General features: G+C 49.4%; 2 protein-coding genes across 3 annotated transcripts; one reads left to right on the top strand and one right to left on the bottom strand.

Moving 5' to 3' along the window:
* Nucleotides 1-7,514: 7,514 nt before the first annotated feature.
* On the top strand, nt 7,515-7,920 carry Sycn (syncollin). Its single transcript, XM_087190854.1, is given in 3 exon segments — nt 7,515-7,587; nt 7,590-7,690; nt 7,693-7,920. Coding segments are annotated over 3 exon segments (402 nt in total).
* Nucleotides 7,921-9,235: 1,315 nt separating this feature from the next.
* Nucleotides 9,236-12,864, bottom strand: Nccrp1 (NCCRP1, F-box associated domain containing). 2 transcript variants are annotated; one of them, XM_004859095.3, is made up of 6 exons: nt 12,503-12,849; nt 11,994-12,056; nt 11,864-11,915; nt 11,073-11,168; nt 10,397-10,535; nt 9,236-10,316 (listed from the first exon to the last, which is right to left on the bottom strand). In XM_004859095.3, the coding sequence occupies exons 1-6, from the start codon at nt 12,807-12,809 to the stop codon at nt 10,176-10,178; spliced, it is 798 nt and encodes a 265-aa protein (XP_004859152.2). In that variant the 5' UTR covers nt 12,810-12,849; the 3' UTR covers nt 9,236-10,175. The 2 variants fall into 2 exon arrangements, with proteins under 2 accessions (XP_004859152.2, XP_087047284.1); XM_087191158.1 differs by lacking the exons at nt 9,236-10,316; nt 10,397-10,535 and adding an exon at nt 10,565-10,790 and having other exon boundaries at nt 12,503-12,864.
* Between the last annotated feature and the right edge of the window lie 5,873 nt (nt 12,865-18,737).

Genomic DNA, 18,737 nt, shown 5'->3' with positions numbered 1-18,737 from the left:
ACAATCTTCCATTTAAAGAAAAAAAAATTGTGCAATAGGGAGATGTTTATTTTTCTGCTATTTGTCCAGTCTGTGTTAATAAATAGAAGATGGTTTGGGGGTAAGGATGCTGTGGGCATGTGTTTGTGCATTTGTGTGCTCATATGCATGAGTCAGATGTGTGCAAGGGACCTTGTGTGTGTGAAATCTTGTGGGGTGGAGGCTGTAGTGGGTGAGGACTGGGGGCTTGTTGGTGATGGTACCTGTGTGACCCATGGGGCCACACAGATTCCCATAAGGGTACCAGGGACTGTTTCTCAAGGCTTGAGTATCAAGCACCTGTCTATGTGTCTACACTTACAGTGTGCAGGACTTTAGAATTCACCGGTGAGGGGCTGGAGGTGTAGTGCAGTGGTAGAGCCCTTGCCTGGTTTGCAGAGGCCCTTGACTCCATCCCCTACCCCCCCCCCAAAAAAAGAAAAAAAAAAACTGGGCCTAGGTGAGCACACCTGTAATCCCAGCATTTTAAGGGGCTGAAGCAGGAGAATTGCAATTTCAAGTCCAGCTTGGGCAATTTAGTAACTTAGTGAGACCCTATCTTAAAATATAAATTAAATAAAATAAAAAGGTCTATGGCTGTAAATCAGTGCAAAGGCATTGAGTTCAACCCCAGTCCCACAAAAACAAACAAGCAAGCAAACGAACGCCCTTCATCAGTGACCAACAGTGTCTGATTGTGGTGGATGCATAAAGGGGCATCACTACTTCCATCCCTGTGTGTGCTGCATGGGGGTACTGTGCCCACTCTCTGGTCTCTGTCCCTTCTGTGTGACAGCTGCTGTGTGCTTCAGGGTCTCCCTGCCCTGTGTCTCAAGTTCCTGGACCCTCCTGGGAGGTGAGGCTGTAGGTCACTGTACCACATTTATGTGTCTCTACCCAGTGTCCAGGGGCCCTTGCATCATCAGGAGGTGGGGGATCTGTGGCCCTGGCATCAGGAGGCCCTCTGGGAAGTCAGCATCTGCAGATTAGATTTCACGGGGTCATGGAAAGAAAGGAGGGTGAAGGTTCCAGGTCCGGCCTGGGCCAGGGCCATGGTCACAGATTACTGCAAGACCAGTCACAAAACTACTGTAGACTGAGCTTGGACCCTATGCCAGGCACTGTACTTCATGCTCTATACATTCACATTTATATTATTGTCTCTACTAAATATTATATTTTAAGTATATTTATAAATAAAAAATCACATTGATTGTTCATGTGTTACATTAGCTATAGATTATCTTATACATCAACTCCTTTTTTATTGTCCCATTGAACACAGGAGGAAACTGGATCTCTGAGAGGTAAGTTAACTTGTACAAGGTCACTCAGCAAGTAGGTGGCAGACTCAAAATTTAGGCTCATTTGCAAGAGCTTCCAGCCTTTGCGTCCTGAGCACTGCGCTATTGTGCCCAAAGTGGAAGACACAGTGCTTGGAGGAGGGCACAAACAGGGGCAGGGTTATAGCTGAGTGACCACAGCAAGTGTAAATTGTTGTTGGTGTTGTGTTGTGATAGCTGATGTTTACTGAATCCTTACTAAGTGCCAGGCACTGTGCTAAGGGTTTTAGTAATGACAATGGCAAATACTCACATGGCAGAGAAAGGAGGCTGACCTTTCTGGCATCAGGGACGTTTTGTGGAAGATAATTTTTCCATGAATGGGGGTGGTGGTAGATTTGCGATGATTCAAATGTGTTACTTTTTTTTTTTCCAGAGACAAGAAGGTAAGTTTATTTTACTAACCAATTTTTTTCTTTAAAAATTTAATGCTCACTAATGATGTGAACCTTTACAGACCTTGAGAGTGACCTTCCAGAGCTGGCTGAGTCCCCTTTGCAAAAGGCAAACCCATTTACTGTCCCATTTGGAGGTGGCCAGAATGAATAGGGTAGCCAACAAGTGCAGGCCTAGCTCAGGACAAGGGTGGGGGAGATTGCTGCTCTGTTGGAGGAGAAAGAGCCTTGACGGTGGCTCAGTGCCGGTATTCAGGGCCTGGGGAGCATACTGGTGGGGACAAGGCTAGGTTTTGTGTTGATCCTGGGAATGTTGTGAATTTCTCCTTCAGGAGAAGTCATTGAACTTTTTCAACTGTATCAGTAGCACAGTATTTTTGTATGAAAAGGGGAGATTTCTGAACAGTAATTCATTTAATTGCAAGGCATTTTGAAATAATAAAAACCTGCAAAACTCAAAAAAAATTTAATGTTTGATAAAATAAAACAAACTTTTAGTACCATAGAAACCTCCTGACATGTACAATGACGTATTATTATTATTATGTACAATTTCAAAACCAAAAGCTTCCAGCTCCATGTAAAGTGATGTTGAACACCCTGACTATATTTAAGCTATAAGATATTTCCTAGATGGCTAATGTTTTCCTTGACTTGGAAATAAATCAAACAATTGAAAAATATAAATAAGAACTTCAATGAATTGAGAATCATAAAAATGCTATCTGAAGTTTAGTCATCTGGATCTTGAGAGGTTTGTAGTAGTTGTAAGAGTTCAACAAGCAAAATGAAACCCTGTGAATGTTCAAACTTCAGTCTACCAGGATAGGTCCTCTAGGTTCGCAGTTATTCTATTAAAGATAAAAAGCTATCCCTTGCTGTAGCAGAATTTGGTATATGGCTCATATTCCATTTTTCACCAGCTAATGGGCTCCATTCTCATCAATGATTAAAGGTGCATGGAATTCTTTATCTGCCACATGACTTTCTAGTCCTTCTCCAGCATAGGAAATAAGAGGAGGGATTTCACACCGGATTGGTACATCATTGGCATCCTTCAAGCTGGGAATTGCTGGAAGGTGAGAACTATTTTCATCTATGAAGTGGCCCCCTGCATTGAGGACCTAGCAATGATGAAGGGACATCAAAGCATGCCTTGCAGTCGTAGGGTTGTCCTTCCCATTCTGACTGTCTGCATTCTTTAGTGGGGAAAACTCATCTTTGCATAATACTTCATACACCACAAACTTCTTTGCAAACTGGAAGATGTCAAAGACAAAATTTTCCATCTTTATTCCATTTAGCTTTTCTGGCTTAATTAACTCCCCCTGGGAATCCATGTGTGGAGTCTTCTTTTGAGCCACATGGTATTGCATCAAATGCATTACATTTATTGTGTACTTTATTTCTATTATTATTACATTGTAGTATATAGTAAAATTATAAAATTTGCCATAAATGCAGAATCCATGGGAGGCTTCAGTTTGTTTTCCTGCATGATCCAATCTGGGGGTGATGGGTGACAGTGACACCCCAGTGTGTTGCTTATGTCTGGTCTACTTCATAATCTCATTTTGATTGCTGCCACTGTAGAAAACCCTGGTTCACAAAGATAGGATGTTGGAAATGAAGGCAGATTTTTCAGTGCTTTTGTGGCAATCTCAGGATATTCTGCTTTGATTTTAATCCAGAACATATGGAGATTCAAAGTTGTAGTACACATATTTTTAAGGCCACTGTCATTTATGATGATTATTGATCCTCTTCTTTTTTTTTTTTTTTTTTTTTTTTTTTGGTAACATGGATTGAACTCGGGACCTTGCGCTTGTGGCAGAACCACTGAGCTAAATGCCTGACCCCATTGATCCTCTTCTAGTGTGGACAAATTTGATTCATCTGGCTTATTCACAAATAGGTCATGGATCCATTCCTTCCCAGTGTGGGGGTCCTTTGTGGTTGGGAAGCGATGCTCAAGCTCTTGCTAGTTGAGATACGTGATCATGGGAGAAAGAAGGTCCTGGCTCAGTCTCTTTCAAAATCTCTGCTAATGTTTAAAACGTGTCCAAAATCCCAATGTTCATTTGCTGCCCCATAATTCAAGTTTGGCTTTGAATGCAGCCACTTAATCTACCAACTTGAACAAAGTTATCATATTCCTCTGAAGTGACAGATTGAGTTCATTGAGCAGGTTGAATGTCACACAAGTAAGCAAGTTTTCAACCCATCCTATGTCACTGAAATGTGATGACTGTTTTTCTAAGAGAAATCTCTGAAGAAGCTCTCATAACTTAAAAACTCTGGCCAGTGATCTACCTTTAGAAAGCCATCTAACTTCTGTGTGCAAGAAAAGATGTGTGTGTTCTGCATCCACCTCTTCATAGAGGTATACAAACAGATGTGAGTTAAGGGCATGTACTTTAACATGGTTTATAATTTTAATCATATCCTGCAAAATGCTGTAAGGTGCAGGTGACATTTTTCAGCTAGCCAGTATTTCTCTGTGGATGACACAGTGTGTCAACTCACATTCAGAAGTGACCTCTTTGACCTGAGTAGTGAAACCACAAAGCTGTCCAGTCATGGCAGCCGCTCTATTTGTTCATATACTAATGCCAAAATGACCAGTTTAGTTTTCCTGATATATAATCATTCAAAATAGTTCTGGAGCTTTGGTGTTGCTTGGCAACAAAAGCACACATAACATATCCTCATGCACATCTTCTTGAAAAATACATTGCACAAGGGCCGGGGATTTAGCTCAGTGGTTCTGCCACCTGCCTCGCAAGCACCAGGTCCCAAGTTCGACCCCCAGTACCAAAAAGAAAAAAAGTTAGCCTAAACTCAATAGTGAGACCCTGTCTGAAACAAATGAAAAGTAAAAATATATATATATATATTGCACAAAAACGGGCATTGTTGCCTTGTTGTCAACACAGGTAGACTGGTTAACCTGGATTGCATGCCACGGTGATTCATTAATCCTGTTTAACAACTGTGGCTCAAAATCCTCTGCTACTTCATCAGTTCATCTAGTTATGCTTCTAGTTATGCTCTGTCACCTTTTGAATTGCAACCTTTCCTAAAAGCTCATGACAAATATCCTTAGCAGGAAGAATCAACTCTTTACCTAGAGTAAAGGGCTTCTTAGCTTTAGCAATTTGGTTGGCTACTAAGAATGATGCTCTCAGTGCAGACACATTTGACAAAATGGTGGCTTTCAATAAATGCTTCTGTTCTTTGTCTTCATATGTTTTTCCTCTTATTTTTCAATGCCAGGTGCTTAGCATCCATGTGGCAAAACAATTTTGAAGGTTTCATGGCTTTATTGGATAGCCAGTTACTACATTTTTGTTTTTTTGTTATGTTTTGTTTTGTTTTTCTTGAGACAGGGTTTCCTATGTAGTTCAGGCTGGCTTAAACTCACTGTGTGGCTCAGGCTTGTCTCAAATTTGCAGCAATCCTGCCTTAGCCTCCTGAGTGCTGGCATTATAAGCTTATGCCACCATGCTTGGCTTCCACATATTATACATACTGGTCTTGGAGTATGTGAATTGCCTATTGCAATGAACTCACAATTTAAGTGGGGCTCTTGGCATTTTCTTTTAAATGCAGGCTTATTTTTGTTGGTGGTCTTAGAGTCCTCTCCAGTCTCATCATGGGATCTTCCCCCCTTTTAAAGAAGCTCTCCACAGATTTTTTTTTCTCATTTTGTTCAGGGTTAGCTTATGATTTGACCAAAACTGACTGAGACATTGTGCAGTTCAGAAAAGAGGCATAGACAGAAGTGGTAAATAAAATAATGGGTACACACAAACCAAGTCATATTCTGACTTAAATTCTGCCACAAGATGTAGCTTGTCACTTGCCATTCACTGATAGGATTTTGATGTGAATCTGCAAGCAACTGACTTATTATGGTCTCTGTGCACTCAAACCTCTCTGCTAGTGTGATTCTGTTTGCAGCTCCTCCTCAATGCTAGCATCACCACCTCAGCTTCATCTCAGATCATTAGACATTCAGTTTTCATAAGGAGCACACAACCTAGACCCCTCACATGTTCACACTCCCATGAGAATTAAATGCTGCTATTGATCTGAGAGGAGGTGGAACTCAGGTAGTAATGCTAGTGATGGGAAGCAAGTGCAAATACAGAAGCTTCACTTGCTAGCCCCTCTAGTTTATCTCCTGCTGTACAGCCTGCTTCCTAACAGACCACTGACTGGTACTAGTCTGTGGCCCAGGGACTGGGGACCCCTATCATATGGCATTTAGTAAGGGTGGGCCCTAGTTGCAATGCTGATACCTGGATTAATTCATTTGTCCTTTATACCAGCATTCTGAAGTAGATGCCACCAGTGTCTTCGTGAGGCCCTGAGGTGCAGCCATGAGCATGAGCTCTTAGACAGCTGGGACTTGGACCCAGTGTCTGGCTCCCTAGGTTGCCCCCCCCACTCTCTATATCCCCTGTATAAAGACACATAGCAATCCACCTTCACAGGAATCCAATGGTGTAGGAAGAAATGTCACCCACCTTGCAGATGGGGAAACTGAGGCGCAGTCTCACAGAACCACAGACCCTGTCTACCCCATCACACTGTGGACCTTGTTCTCATCCCACAAGAGTCTCAGATCTCCAAAGAGTCTCCAAAGTGCTTTATCCAGGGACCCAGTGCTGTGTGTCTCTGGCCAACCCTAGGACCTTAGTCTTCCTCCCCTTCCTGAACTTTCCCTTTGGTTTATTTCATTTCTCCTTGTTGATTGGTAAGAGCTCATCATATATTATGTAAATCGATACTATTTTTCCCTGCCTTGATTTGGGTTGTTTTTATTTTCCTTTGCTTTGTTTACTGCAAGAGTTTTTCAGATTTACATAGCTTAACAAGTCTACCACTTATTTTGTAGATTCAAGATTTCCAGTCATGGTTAATAAAGCCTCTAGGCAGGGCTGGGGCTGTAGCTCAGTTGGTAGAGCACTTGGCTAGCATGTGTGAGGGTGTGGATTTGATCACCAGTACTGCAAAAACAAAAGAAAAAGAAAAAAAAGGCTCTTGGTTGGAGGTGGCAGCTTCCTTTCACCTCCTTTCCCCTCCTCAGCCTGTCCCATAGTGTGAATATGTTGAAGGGAGGAGCTGATTTTTCCTTATCAATTCATAAGAGTCTTTATATATCATAGCTATTAACTCTGTTGTGCAGAGTGTGACAAAATTTTTCCCACATATTTTGTCTTGCAAAGGTTTTACAAGTCTTATACAAGCCCAGGCGTAGTGGCACACACCAGTAATTCCAGTCCTTGGAGGCTGAGGCAGGAGGATCATAGTGAGTGAAATCCTGTCTCACGCAAACAAACAAATCTTGTCCAAGCACAGTATGTAAGCAGCCGTGGGGGTGCATACAATTCCAGCAAGCTGGGAGGCTGAAGCAAGAGGACTGTAAATTTGAGCCCAACCTGACCAACTCAGGTGCTTAACAAGATCCCGTCTCAAAATTTAAAAAAAGAAAGAAAAAGAAAAAAAGGAGGGGGCAGCTCAGTGCAAAGGCCTTAGTTTCAATCCCCAGTACCATAAAAGAAAAAAAAATGTCCTTAACTCCCGCCAGTTGACTTCATGACTTTCTTACAGTGTTATGCGAATATGTCCTATGTCCGCTCTGCATCGGTCCACGCGGGCTTCTCTCCCTCGGAGTCCTTATCTCACAGCTTCTCCCCTCCCACGGTCAGATGTATAAAAGCTCGCAGGGGCTCTGCTCCACAGTGTCACCATGTTCCTGCTGTGCCCTCTGCTGTTGGCCCTGGCCCTGGTGGCTGCTGCCGGCGTCCGAGGAGCCTGCCCAGCGCCACTGACCTCAAAAATGAGGAAGGGACGCGCGTGTGCGCCAAGCTCTACGACAAGAGCGACCCCTACTAAGACAACTGCTGCGCGGGCGCCGAGCTGTCCGGGTGGAGTCGGGCGCAGACTTGCCCTTCCTGCCCTCCGACTGCTTGCTCACCGTGTGGTCCCGCCCGGGCAAGGGCGGCAAGACGCGCAAGTTCTCATCGGGTGCCTACCCCCGCCTGGAGGAGTACCGCCAGGGCCTCCTGGGAGACTGGTCCAACGCCATCTCCGGGCTGTACTGCAGGTGCCTGGTGCCCCCCTCAACCCCCCAGCCCTGCCACCCAAGCCCCTGAGACTCCAACTGAGACTCCAGAGCCAGTCCTGGAGACCCCCTTGCAGAGTGCACCCTCAAACCAAGCCTCCTGTGCCACCCAAGCCCCTACCCCGCTGCCCAGCCAGACTCAGGGGCTCAGCACCCCCCCAGGCTCCACTCTGGGAGTCCCAGAACACTTCCCAGCTCCCCATCTACATTTCCCAGGGAGGGGTGCCTGGCTCAGATGGGGAGCTCACCAGCTCCCTCGCCTCTGAAGCCCCAGGCCTAAAGCCAGCCCCGACCCACCCCAAATCATCTCATCTGAAAGCTCCTCAACCCCACTCTGGGACTCTCAGACACTAAAACTGATCCAAATCCCAAGATCTCAGGCCCAGTTCTAGGGCATCCAGTCTAGTCTAGCCAGCATGCTCCCCGCCCACCTCTAGATCAGCCTTAAACCCCCAAACCAGTCCTGGGGCCTCCAGCCCCAATCCTGGAAGCCCCAGAGCTCAGCCTGCATTCATGTTTCCAAACTGCCAGACCCTGGCACCCCAGATCCAGCGGCAGTACCCTCCATACCAGCCCCAGCTGCCCCCCTCAAGCTCCAAAAGCCCCCAGCCCCAAACTCTCCCAGAACCTGGACCATGAACTCCTGAATTTGAAGCTCCCCCACTCCCCACCTTGGATCTCTGAGCCCCTGGCATCTCCCAGTGACAATTTCTGATTATGTTGCAGGTGCTACTGATGCCTTAAGGTCCCTCCTCCGCAGTTCCCCCACCATGCTGGGCTCCTCACCTGGCCTGTCCCCAGAGACTGCTGTGGGCCCCCTGACCTGGGAGCAGAGAGCTTTCTACCTGCCTGCCACCCTGCCTTTCCTGCAATACAGCCCTTGTGAAGTTGTCCCCATTGTCATTCTCCCTGTTCTTAGAACCCAAATCTACACAGCTCATGGGTAGGACGTGCCGGGGATGGGGACAGTGCCACAGGCCCTGACCTGGAGTCAAGTGTGCACAAAGACACTCGCACAAGGACCGTGTGTGGCTTGGGAGGGCATTGCTGGGTGAATGGTCAGCATTGAAATCTTGCCCACTCTTTGGTAATAGCCTTTCCCTGAGCTAGTCTGGCCTCCCATAGGAAGCTGGACCCTCCCGTCCGAGGCTGGGACAGCAGGGGCACATCTAGGACTAGGACACTGTCCCAAGCTAGGGCCAGGGTCTCTTCAGTGGTTTTTGTTTTTTGCAGTACCGGCGTTCAAACTCAGGACCTTGCATTTGCCAGGCAGGTGAAGTCCCTGCCCCCTCCCTCCTTTTTTTAAACTGAGGTTTAAAGCTAGGGCCTTTGTGCCAACCTAAATTCCTGGCCTTTTAAAATTTTTATTTTGAGACAGGGTCTCTCTAAATTGCCCAGGTTAGGCTCAAATTTGTGATCCTCCTGCCTCAGCCTCCCATGCAGCTGGGACTACAGGCAGGTGTCAGCACAACAGGATTTTTGAATACTTTTAACCCCCCTCCCAGACACGCAGACGACACTTTGGTTCAAATTGTCGTGTTTCTGTTCAGGTTACAATCTGTGTTCTCAGTGCCCCCAGGGATGAGGACCCTAGAGGGCTGTTGGGGCCTAGGGACTCTGGCAGAAGTAGAGAAGAGACCCAAGGGGTCCTGGAAGAGAGGTGAGGAGACAGATCTGGGGCAATAACTGGTTGAAACCAGGAGGGGATTTGAGGAATTCCTGAGAGTTCAGGGCTATGGGAGAAGAGGTAAGTGGAGCCAGCAGGAGGCTGTACACAGAGTTCAGAGGTCAAGGTTGATGCAAATGATCCAAGGGAGCTGGACAATCAAGGATTGGGGGATGTGCCGAGGGGATGTGAACTGAGAGAAACTATAAGGAGGAGAGGTCAGAGAAGCACTCAGTGTCCTTGGGCTTGTGTGTATGCTTTCATTCAGTGAAGATTTATTGAGCATCTACTATCTGACAAACACTGAATTTGCAAGGAGTGGCCCCTGCCCGCCTGGAGCTCAGAAAACCAGAGTCAGACACGGGGGGGGGGGGGGTGTATGAAAAGGTCAAAGGAGAAGCCAAGGGCCAGGCCAAATGCAAGGACCAGAGTTGGACCAAGATGCTGAGGGGTCAGGAAGGGGCAAGATGGTGCTAAGGGGACACAGTGGAGCTAAAGGGTCAGGGAGAGAAATGCCAAGAGGTCAGAGAAGTGACAAAGGAACAGAGAGGAGCCCAGGACTAGGAACTTTTAAAGGCCAAGCGGGTGCTACAGGGCCAGGGAGGCACGGGGTCAGCCTGTCACTCCCTGAGCTGCACCGACACGGAGGAGTCGGTCACCCTTGTGCGCCGCAGCCCCCCGGACTCCATGCGGTTCTTGGTCTTGTGCAGGAAGTGGATGAAGCGCACCCCAGGGCCATACTGGCGGAACACGTGTGACACCTGCGTTAGGAAGCACCGGGTTGGGAAGGAGTACTCCTTAGGGACCCTGTGAGCTCCTGGGAAAGCAACCCCCATCTCACTTGGATCCAGTGGCCAGCTGGGCCCCTCCCGGGGCTGCGGGGGGCCACGTGGTGCTGTGCAATGACTGTGCGGCGGTCCGCTGCCAGCAGCCAGACGTGCAGCTCATAGACACACTGGTCCAGCCGGCTGTCCTCATACCTGGAGGTGGGGCCCGGGCCTCAGCTGCCATGCAGCCCACTTCCCCGACCCAGCCACTGACCTGTCCCTCAGCATACACTGGCTGGTACCCAGGCGGCATGACCCAGGCAGGCAGTGCCCACACAGCCCTCACCCTGTCTGTCCTCATGGGAGGCACAGTCCAGTAGGCCAGACATGTCACCCAGCAGGGACAGCCAGCGACGGCCAGCGGGGAAGAGCAGAGGCACAGGCAGAGAAGTGGGGGCAGGCAGGGCACTGTAGTGAACACATCAGAGCAGGGGCGGTCAGGGAAGGTCTTGGAATGAGGAAGAATTCATCTGGAGAACAGGGGGATGGACACCCAGGGAGGAAGGAACAGCTGCAGAAAGCCAAAGAAGGAAGAGTCCAGGCTCATTTTATGAAACACAGACAGCAGGAGCTGGAGAGGTGGGGCGGGGTGGGCCTGCAGCATCATGGTCAGGTGAGGAGCCCAGTACTCAGAGGAGCAGCCAAGGAGGTTCTGGGGGACCAGAGGAGGCTGCAGGGCAGGGCACACACCAGTCCATGATGGTGACATCAGGCTGCTCGTCATCCAGTAGCTCCTCCCACAGGCCCTCAGCCAGGAGGTTCACACACTGCTGCTTCACTGTCCAGCTGCAAAAGAGGGTGGAGACTTGGGGATGGGCAGGGACCCAGGGGTCCCCCAGGGAGCAGATCTGATCATGGTGCTCTCATAGTGACGCCTGCTCCCTCAGCACCATTCAGCAGCCTTTGTAGCAGGTACGAAACTGAGGTCTTGCAGAGCCAGGCATGGTGCGCACATCTATGATCCCAGCACTCTGGGAGGCTGAGGCAGGGGGATCCCAAGTTCAATCCCAGCTTGGGAAACCTAGTGACTTGTGACTTAGTGAGACCCTGTCTCAAGGCAAAAAAATAAAAAAGAGGGATGTAGCTCAGTGCAAAGGCCCTGGGTTCAGTCCCCAGCATGGGCTTGGGGGAGGCATGGGACTTTCCCAAGGTCATGCTGAAAAAAGTGGCAGAGCCAGGATCCAAACGCGGGCATGCATGACTCTGAGCCCCTGCCACACCCTCTCATCCACTGTGGATGGATGGAGGATTCATGGGGGCCTTCCCCTCCCAGAGAAAGAGTCTGAGAATAACAATAACAATCACAGTTGCTGTTTATTGAGCACCTGACCTTGCTGGCCCCTATGCGGCAAGTTTTGTAAGTATCTCTCCTACGCTAATTCCGGTACCCGGAGCAGGAAGGAGGTCCAGGGAGGCCAAGGCTGCTTCCGAAGCCCCACAGCTTCAGGAGGAGCACGGAATGAGCCCGAGGCCCCACTCACCTGAGGTTCTGATGGAGCAGCTCTGTCCGGATGTGCCATCCTCGGAAATTGCCTGGCGGCGGGGGAGGAAGGGTTACGGCGTTTCTCTGGGGACAGCCCTCCCCTGGCAGCCACTGACCCCGGAGCTTACCCAGAGCCTCCAGGGGCTGTCGGGTGGGACGGGTAGGGGGTGCGGGCTGGTAAATGTTGATGCCTGAAACGCAGAGGGGAGGGAGCTTGAGGCCAGCACCCGGCACACCTCCCTCTCCCTGACCCAGGGTAGAGAGAGGGCAGGAGCCTGCGCCGGGCCAGAGCAGCCCAGCAGGGACGGGTGAGTCAGGGCTCCCCGGGGAGGGGGCGTGAAGGTGTCCTGGGAAAGAGAAGCCGTGCCGTGAGGGGCTGTGGAGAGTCGGAGGACACAGAGAGGAACCCAGAGAGAGACAGATACAGGCAGGGAGAGAGAACTACGAGACAGAGTGAGGGGGAGCCGGGGAGATGCTGGGACAAGAGACAGGCGAAAGGAGCCGCAGGACAAAGATGCAGGGAGAACGAGCCCCAAGGACACAGAAGGGTGCAGAGGCACGAAGAACGGAGGCCGAGCCCGAGCTAGAGAAGCAGGGAAGGGGACGCGGTAGAGGGAGCGCCGGCCGGAGCGCGCACCCTCGGGGTTGGCCGAGTGCAGCAGGTTGCGGTAGAGCGGCCGCCGCTGGAGCAGCAGCGTCCAGGTGACCCTCGGGGGCAGCAGCAGGCTCTCGCCCAGCGGCCCCCATTCGTCCAGCAGCAGCTGCCGGGCCTTGGCCTCCGACGGCTCGGGCTGTAGGAGCTCGGAGGTCTCTGGGGTCGCAGGCGGCGGCGGGGATGGCGGCGGCGGCGGTGAGGGGAGCGAAGGGGGCAGCTCCTGGGCGCTCTCCGGCCTGTCGGCCTCCATCCCCGCGCCGACCGCGGCTGGGTCCTTCGTCTCCTCCATGCTCCGGTGAGAGCGACTGCGCCCCGAGAGGCAGGCTCCGCGGTACCTGGCGGGAGGGCGGGGCGGCCGCACGGGAGGAGAGGGGCGGGGTGGGGAGGATCTGGGCCCGGGCTCCTCCCTCAGACCGGACCTGAGCCCTCCGCTGCCGCTGGGCCTCCTCCCTCGGACCGGGGTCCGGGCCCGGCCTCCTGCCTCAGACTCAGAGGTCCAGGACCTGCTGTTGTCCCCTCATTTTCTCAGCCTTCCTGCCCCAGTTTCCCAGGGCCAGCTGAGGAGCCGCGCACTGGCCCTGGGCAAGAGATGTGACAAATAAGCTAATGCCAGGGCACTGCTCGCTAATGAGGCTTGTCCACCTCGTTAAGATCAGGCAGCAGGTCTAAAAGGCTAATTAGTGAAAACCCTACTTCCTCCGACCCCACTCTGGGGTCAATGGGGGTGGCAAGAGCTCCAGCCTCTGCCACTTCTCTGCCCTCTCTGGAACTCGTCTCTGTCCTGGAAGCAAGGTGTGGCGATCAGCAAGAGACCCAGCACCAGAGATGGAGCTAGCAGTGGGGTTCCCAGGACCCCAGAGGAAGCAGAAGAGAAGGAAGCAGCAAATGTTATTTTTCTGGGTGTCCTCGCCACCACCCCACTCAGGTCCCGGTCACAGGGAGTTTGGAGTGAGGGATGGGGCATGGCAGGGGCAGGAGGCGGGTGCGGAGGAACCTGTAGGACCAGGTCCCTGAGGGCCACTTCCTGGCCCAGGTAAGGGGGACAGCATCGCCACAGCACACTACAGCGCGCTGGTCTGAGGGTTCTGGGCATTTCCTGTCCTAACAGATGAGCCAGGGCGACTAAGACTGCAGTTGGTAGGGGAAGGAAGGGTGACAAAGCAGGTGAGGAGCGCCCTGTGTGCTTCCTGATGCCTCCAGCCCCACCTCACCCCCATGACGACCCTGTGAGGGGTGCAACTGTGTGATCCCCACTTTACAGATGAGGAAATGGAGGTCAACGCCCAGGCCTGGTGCCCTACACTTCCACAGGTACTTTCCGCCCTGCATTCCCTGGAGACGGAGCCTGACTGTCGAAACACTGGGAGCAGAGCTCACGTAATTGAGGGCTGCTGGGTACCAGGTATTATACTCAGGCCTGTAGGTTGGGAAATTCATTCAGCCTTACATCCACCATAGGAAGGATGCCTCGATGCTATGTTCATTCCTCAGATGAGGAAATGGAACACAGAGAGGGCTTGTAGCTCACCTGAGGTTGCACAGCTGGTAATGGTAACTTGAAAACTCTTGCACACAGGGACACAGAGTGGAATCAACCCGGAAGATGGTTCTATTTATTAGATGTCTTGAACTCTTCAACCTTTAACAGCCCTGCGGAAGTGGGAACAGGTAATAAATAGGAGCTCTGTTTACAGATCAGGGAACTGAAGCAAAAGAAGCGGGATGACCTGCCTTGGGGGAGTTGGGAAGTCACCAGAACCCTGGGGGCAGTGGGGACCCTGGGAGAGAGCAACCAGCACATGCCAGGCAGAGCCTTCCCAACCGGGAAGTCCTCAAAAGTCCCCAGGGAAACTGGCAAAGTACACAGCACACTCATGACCAGAGCTTCTCCCCTGGCCACCACAGCCCACACCCTGTCCTGCTGCCCACCCAGCTGCCCGGCCCTGTCATCCTCATCATCATCGGCACAGGAGAGGAGGAGGGAGTCAGAATCCAGGGCTGGGCATGGCTCAGGCAGAAGAGCTGTGACGGAAGTGCATGGAAATGGTGGGGGGGGGGGCTTCCTGCCCTGGCCTGGCTGTGGTTTGTGCATCATCTTCCTTCTGCCTCACCTTGCTGTCCTGAAAGCCAAACCCAACCACTGAAACCCTCCGTGGCTCCTAGTGCCTCCAGAGAAAATTTTATCTCTCTGGTTGGCATTCAAGGCCTTGGATTTCTGGTCCCTGCTATTGTGACCTCTTCTCTCCTGTGTCAGGGCCTTTGCTCATGACATTCTCTTTGGCTGGGACATCCTTGTCTCTCACCTGTACCCCCATACTTGTGGTTCCCAAGGATTAGGGTATGTCAGAGTCACCCAGGGAACTTATTACAAATGCAGATTCCTAGTCCCACCCCAGGAGTCTAGGATGGGCCCAGAACCTACAGGGACAACTTTTACTTAACCTGAGGGACCCAGGACCCAGCTTGTGCCCTGGAAGCAGGTGGATTCCAGCTCAGATCCCAGACTCGCCTCTCTCCACTGGAAGATCTGATCTGGGAGGCCCCAGCCTTGGGCTGGCTCTTTCCCTAATTGGCTGTGGCCTGGGTGGCCCCACAGCAAGCTCCCCAAAAGCGTTGCGTCTTGCGTGGTACACGTGACAGTGTGTGAGCAGCGGTGTGGCCACTTTGGGTAAAGATTTGGCAGCGTGTTAGGAAAGCAAACATGCTTCCACCCTACACCCCAGCAGTTCCATGCCTGGGACGAGGCAGGGGGACTGCACTGGTCACTGCACTTTCTCCCAAGCCCGAGCTGCAGACAGCCTTGTTCTGCAGGCAGCGCACACTGTGCCAGGGCTGGGATATGGACTGGCTGAAGGCCTCGAGTTGAAGTCTTGGGCCCCAGGTTTTGGCTACTCAGTGGTATGGGACCCTCAAGAGGCGGGGCCTCATGGGAGGTTCCTGGTCACAGGACCGTGGCCTAGAAGGGACAGTGGGACCCCAGCCCCTTCCTCTTTTGCTCTTTCACTTCCCAGCCATGAGCAGCTTTGCTCCTCCACACACTCTTCCTACCCTGTGCTGCTACCTCAACACAGACCCCTTTGAATGGGCCAATTGACCACGGCCTGAAACCGTGAGCCAAATAAACCTTTCTTCTTCTTAAGTTTATTATCTGAGGTATTTTGTTACAGTCATGAGAAGCTGACTAACACAGTGATGGATCCAAATAGTGGAGCAGTGCTCAGCAAACTAGCAGGGTGTGGCACTTGTAAGGCTGAGGCAGGAGGATAGAGAGTCTGAGGCCACCTGGACTACAAAATGAGACCCTGTCTCAAAAAGAGAGAAGGAGGAAGAAGGGGAAAAAGAGGAAATGGAGGAAGGGGAGGGGAATGAGGGAGCGAAAGGGAGGGAAGAAAGGAAAGAAGGAAAAAAAGAAGCAAGGGGAGAAGGGAGGGAACAAACTATCCAAATGTAGAACATGGATGACCTGAAAATTGCTATGCAGGGTGACAAAAGCCAGGCAAGAAAGATAACCTGCCATGTGATTCCATTTATATAAAATTCTGGAAGAGGTAAGGCTAGTCTCAAATCAAAGAGGGAGGGGCAGTTTGCAGAGGGCTGTGGGGATTAATGGCAAAGAGGCACAAGAGTGAACTTTCTGGGATGATGAAAAGGTTCTGTCTTCATTCTCAAGGTCAAGGTAATCATGTGAGTGCAGATATTTGTCAAAACTCATCTTCCTGTAAATATTTTTTTAATTTTTTGTTTGAGATAGAATCTTGCTATGTACTTAGTTTAGGCTGGCCTTGAACTTACCAAGTAGCCCAGACTGGCCTTGAATTCATTGTGATTCTCCTGCCTTGCCTCCTGAGTGCTGGGATTACTAATGTGTACCATTTCGCCCTGGCTGTCAATATATATATATATATATATTTTTTTTTTTTTTTTTTTTTTTTTTTAAACCAGGGGTTGAACTTGGGACCTTACGCTTTTGAGGCAGGTGGCAGAACCACGGAGCTAAATCCTCAGCCCAAAACATTGTATGTTTTTGGTTTTTTTGGTACCAGGGATCGAACTCAGATCCTTGCACTTGCGAGGCAGGCGGCGGAACCACTGAGCTAAATCCCCGGCCCTTGTCTCCCTGGGTATTTTAAATGGAAGGCAGCCATGCTCACCACTATACCACCAACGCCCGCTGTTTGTGTATTTTAAATAGGTACATTTTCTTGTGTGTAAGTTACACCTTGATAAAAAACAAATCAGAAAGGATGCGGTGGCTTTCTCTACATTCTAGTAAGGAAATGCTTGCAAGTCTAGTAAGTAAAGCAAGCTGTAGGGCTGTGGAGCTCACATGCTGTAATTTGTGACAAGACAACATATTGAATATGGCTCCGTCAGTCTTCCCGGGAAGGCCACCTGTGTTCCTCAGCTTTCTGTCACTGTAACAAACACCTGAGACAATCAACAGGGGAGACCAGGTTGCCCTGGGCCACAGCTCCGGAGGTTTCAGACCATGGCTGGCCGGCCGTCCTTGCTGCTCCGGCCCATAGGGGCGTATTGTGGCTGGAGTGTGTGGTGATACAAACTGGTCACCTCAGAAAGAGAACAAGGGGCGGGTCCCACTGTCCCCTGCCTCCAGGAACATGCCCTCAATGACCTCCGACCTCCCACTAGGCTCCACCCCTTTGAAATAGCACCAAGGGAGGGAAAATGAATTTTCAATCTGTGCTTTGTACTTTTGGGGATGTGTACGACTTACTCCATTACTGATTCTAGAAAAAAAAGGTTGTTTTGTTTTGTTTTGCTTTGCTATGTAGCCCAGGCTTGCCTCAAACTCATAGTGATTCTCCTGCCTCCCAAGTGCTGGATCACAGGCTCGAGCTACTATACCCACCAAAAGAATATATATATATATTTTTGGTACTGGGGATCGAACTTGGGACCTTGTGCTTTTGAGGCAGGTGGCAGAAAAACTGAGCTAAGTTCCCGGCCCAAAAGAATATTTTTATAAAGGGGACAAAGATCCATAGTTTCCTGTATTCTTGCATTCTTTTGACCATGCACCTTTTTTTTTTCCCCATTAAGTTTATTGGTACATTTTCGGTATAAAATACAGTTACATACATCATTGGGATCTTGTACCATTACATGAGTATCTTGGTTCTTTTTTTTTCCCCCTTCCCCTGCCCTCCCTTCAACCCCTCCACCCTTCCCTATTTGCAAAGACCTTGTTTCCATTTTTTTCCTTTTCTCATATTTTTTCTTTTCCCTTTTTTCCTTTCCCCTACCTCTCCCACTTCCCTGCTCCTTTAGACCTTTTCTTTCTGTTACACAATATCAATTATACATTTTTAAAATTACAATATTAAGATCTAGGAGACATTACCACAGATTTTACAGAATTTAAAAAGATATAGAAAGCATATTACAAAAATCTTTTTTGAAATAAATTTGACAACTTCTAAGAAGTACCTTGGAAGACAAATTAATGAAACTAACTCTGGAGGAAATATAAAATTTGAATAGCACCTATTAAAGAAAGTATATTCCTAGCTTGAAAACCTATCTATATGCCAACAGCAGGCTCATATACATTTTAACTGATAAATTATATCAAACAATTAAAGCAGAAAAAAGAAGAAACACTTCTCCCCTCATTTTAGGAAATCAACATTGTGCTAATTCTAAAACTGGATAAAGATAACAGAAGGAAAAAGTATGAACATAGATAGAAATTTGTTTAATGAAACAAACTATTAGAAGCCAGATCTGGCAGTATGTAGAAAGTGATTTTGTTATAGGGATGGCAGAGTTGGTTCAGCATTGGAAGATCCACCCCTAAAAGTCATCATTTTATCAGAGGACAGGAAAAAGCCATATGATCCTGTCACTAGTTGGAGAAAAAGTATTGGACTAAATTCTACAGCTGTTCATGGTAAAAGCTATCAGGAGACTAGAAGTAGAACAGAACCTTCTCAACAGATTAAAGACATGTACTCCATACTTCCAGCGAGAACGCCTTATATGAATGTAGAAGATACAATGCTTTCACCTTAAGGTGGGGAACAAGGGCAGATATGCTTACTCTTTATCTGTCAATTAAACTTTGAAACCTGGGCCCCCCCTAAATAGTCTGGCAATAAAATGACACAACTAGGATAGGATTGGCATGGCAGAAGCAAAATCTTTACATGTAGATGAAATGATCATCTACAGAGAAAATACTAAGAAATCTCTAGGA

This window comes from Heterocephalus glaber, unplaced genomic scaffold (genome assembly GCF_053883595.1).
Source record: "Heterocephalus glaber isolate CG9 unplaced genomic scaffold, H.glaber_assembly_v1.0 deba00001561, whole genome shotgun sequence".
In the NCBI taxonomy this organism is placed as follows: Eukaryota; Metazoa; Chordata; class Mammalia; order Rodentia; family Bathyergidae; genus Heterocephalus; species Heterocephalus glaber.
This window is presented reverse-complemented; position numbering and strand designations above follow the sequence as displayed.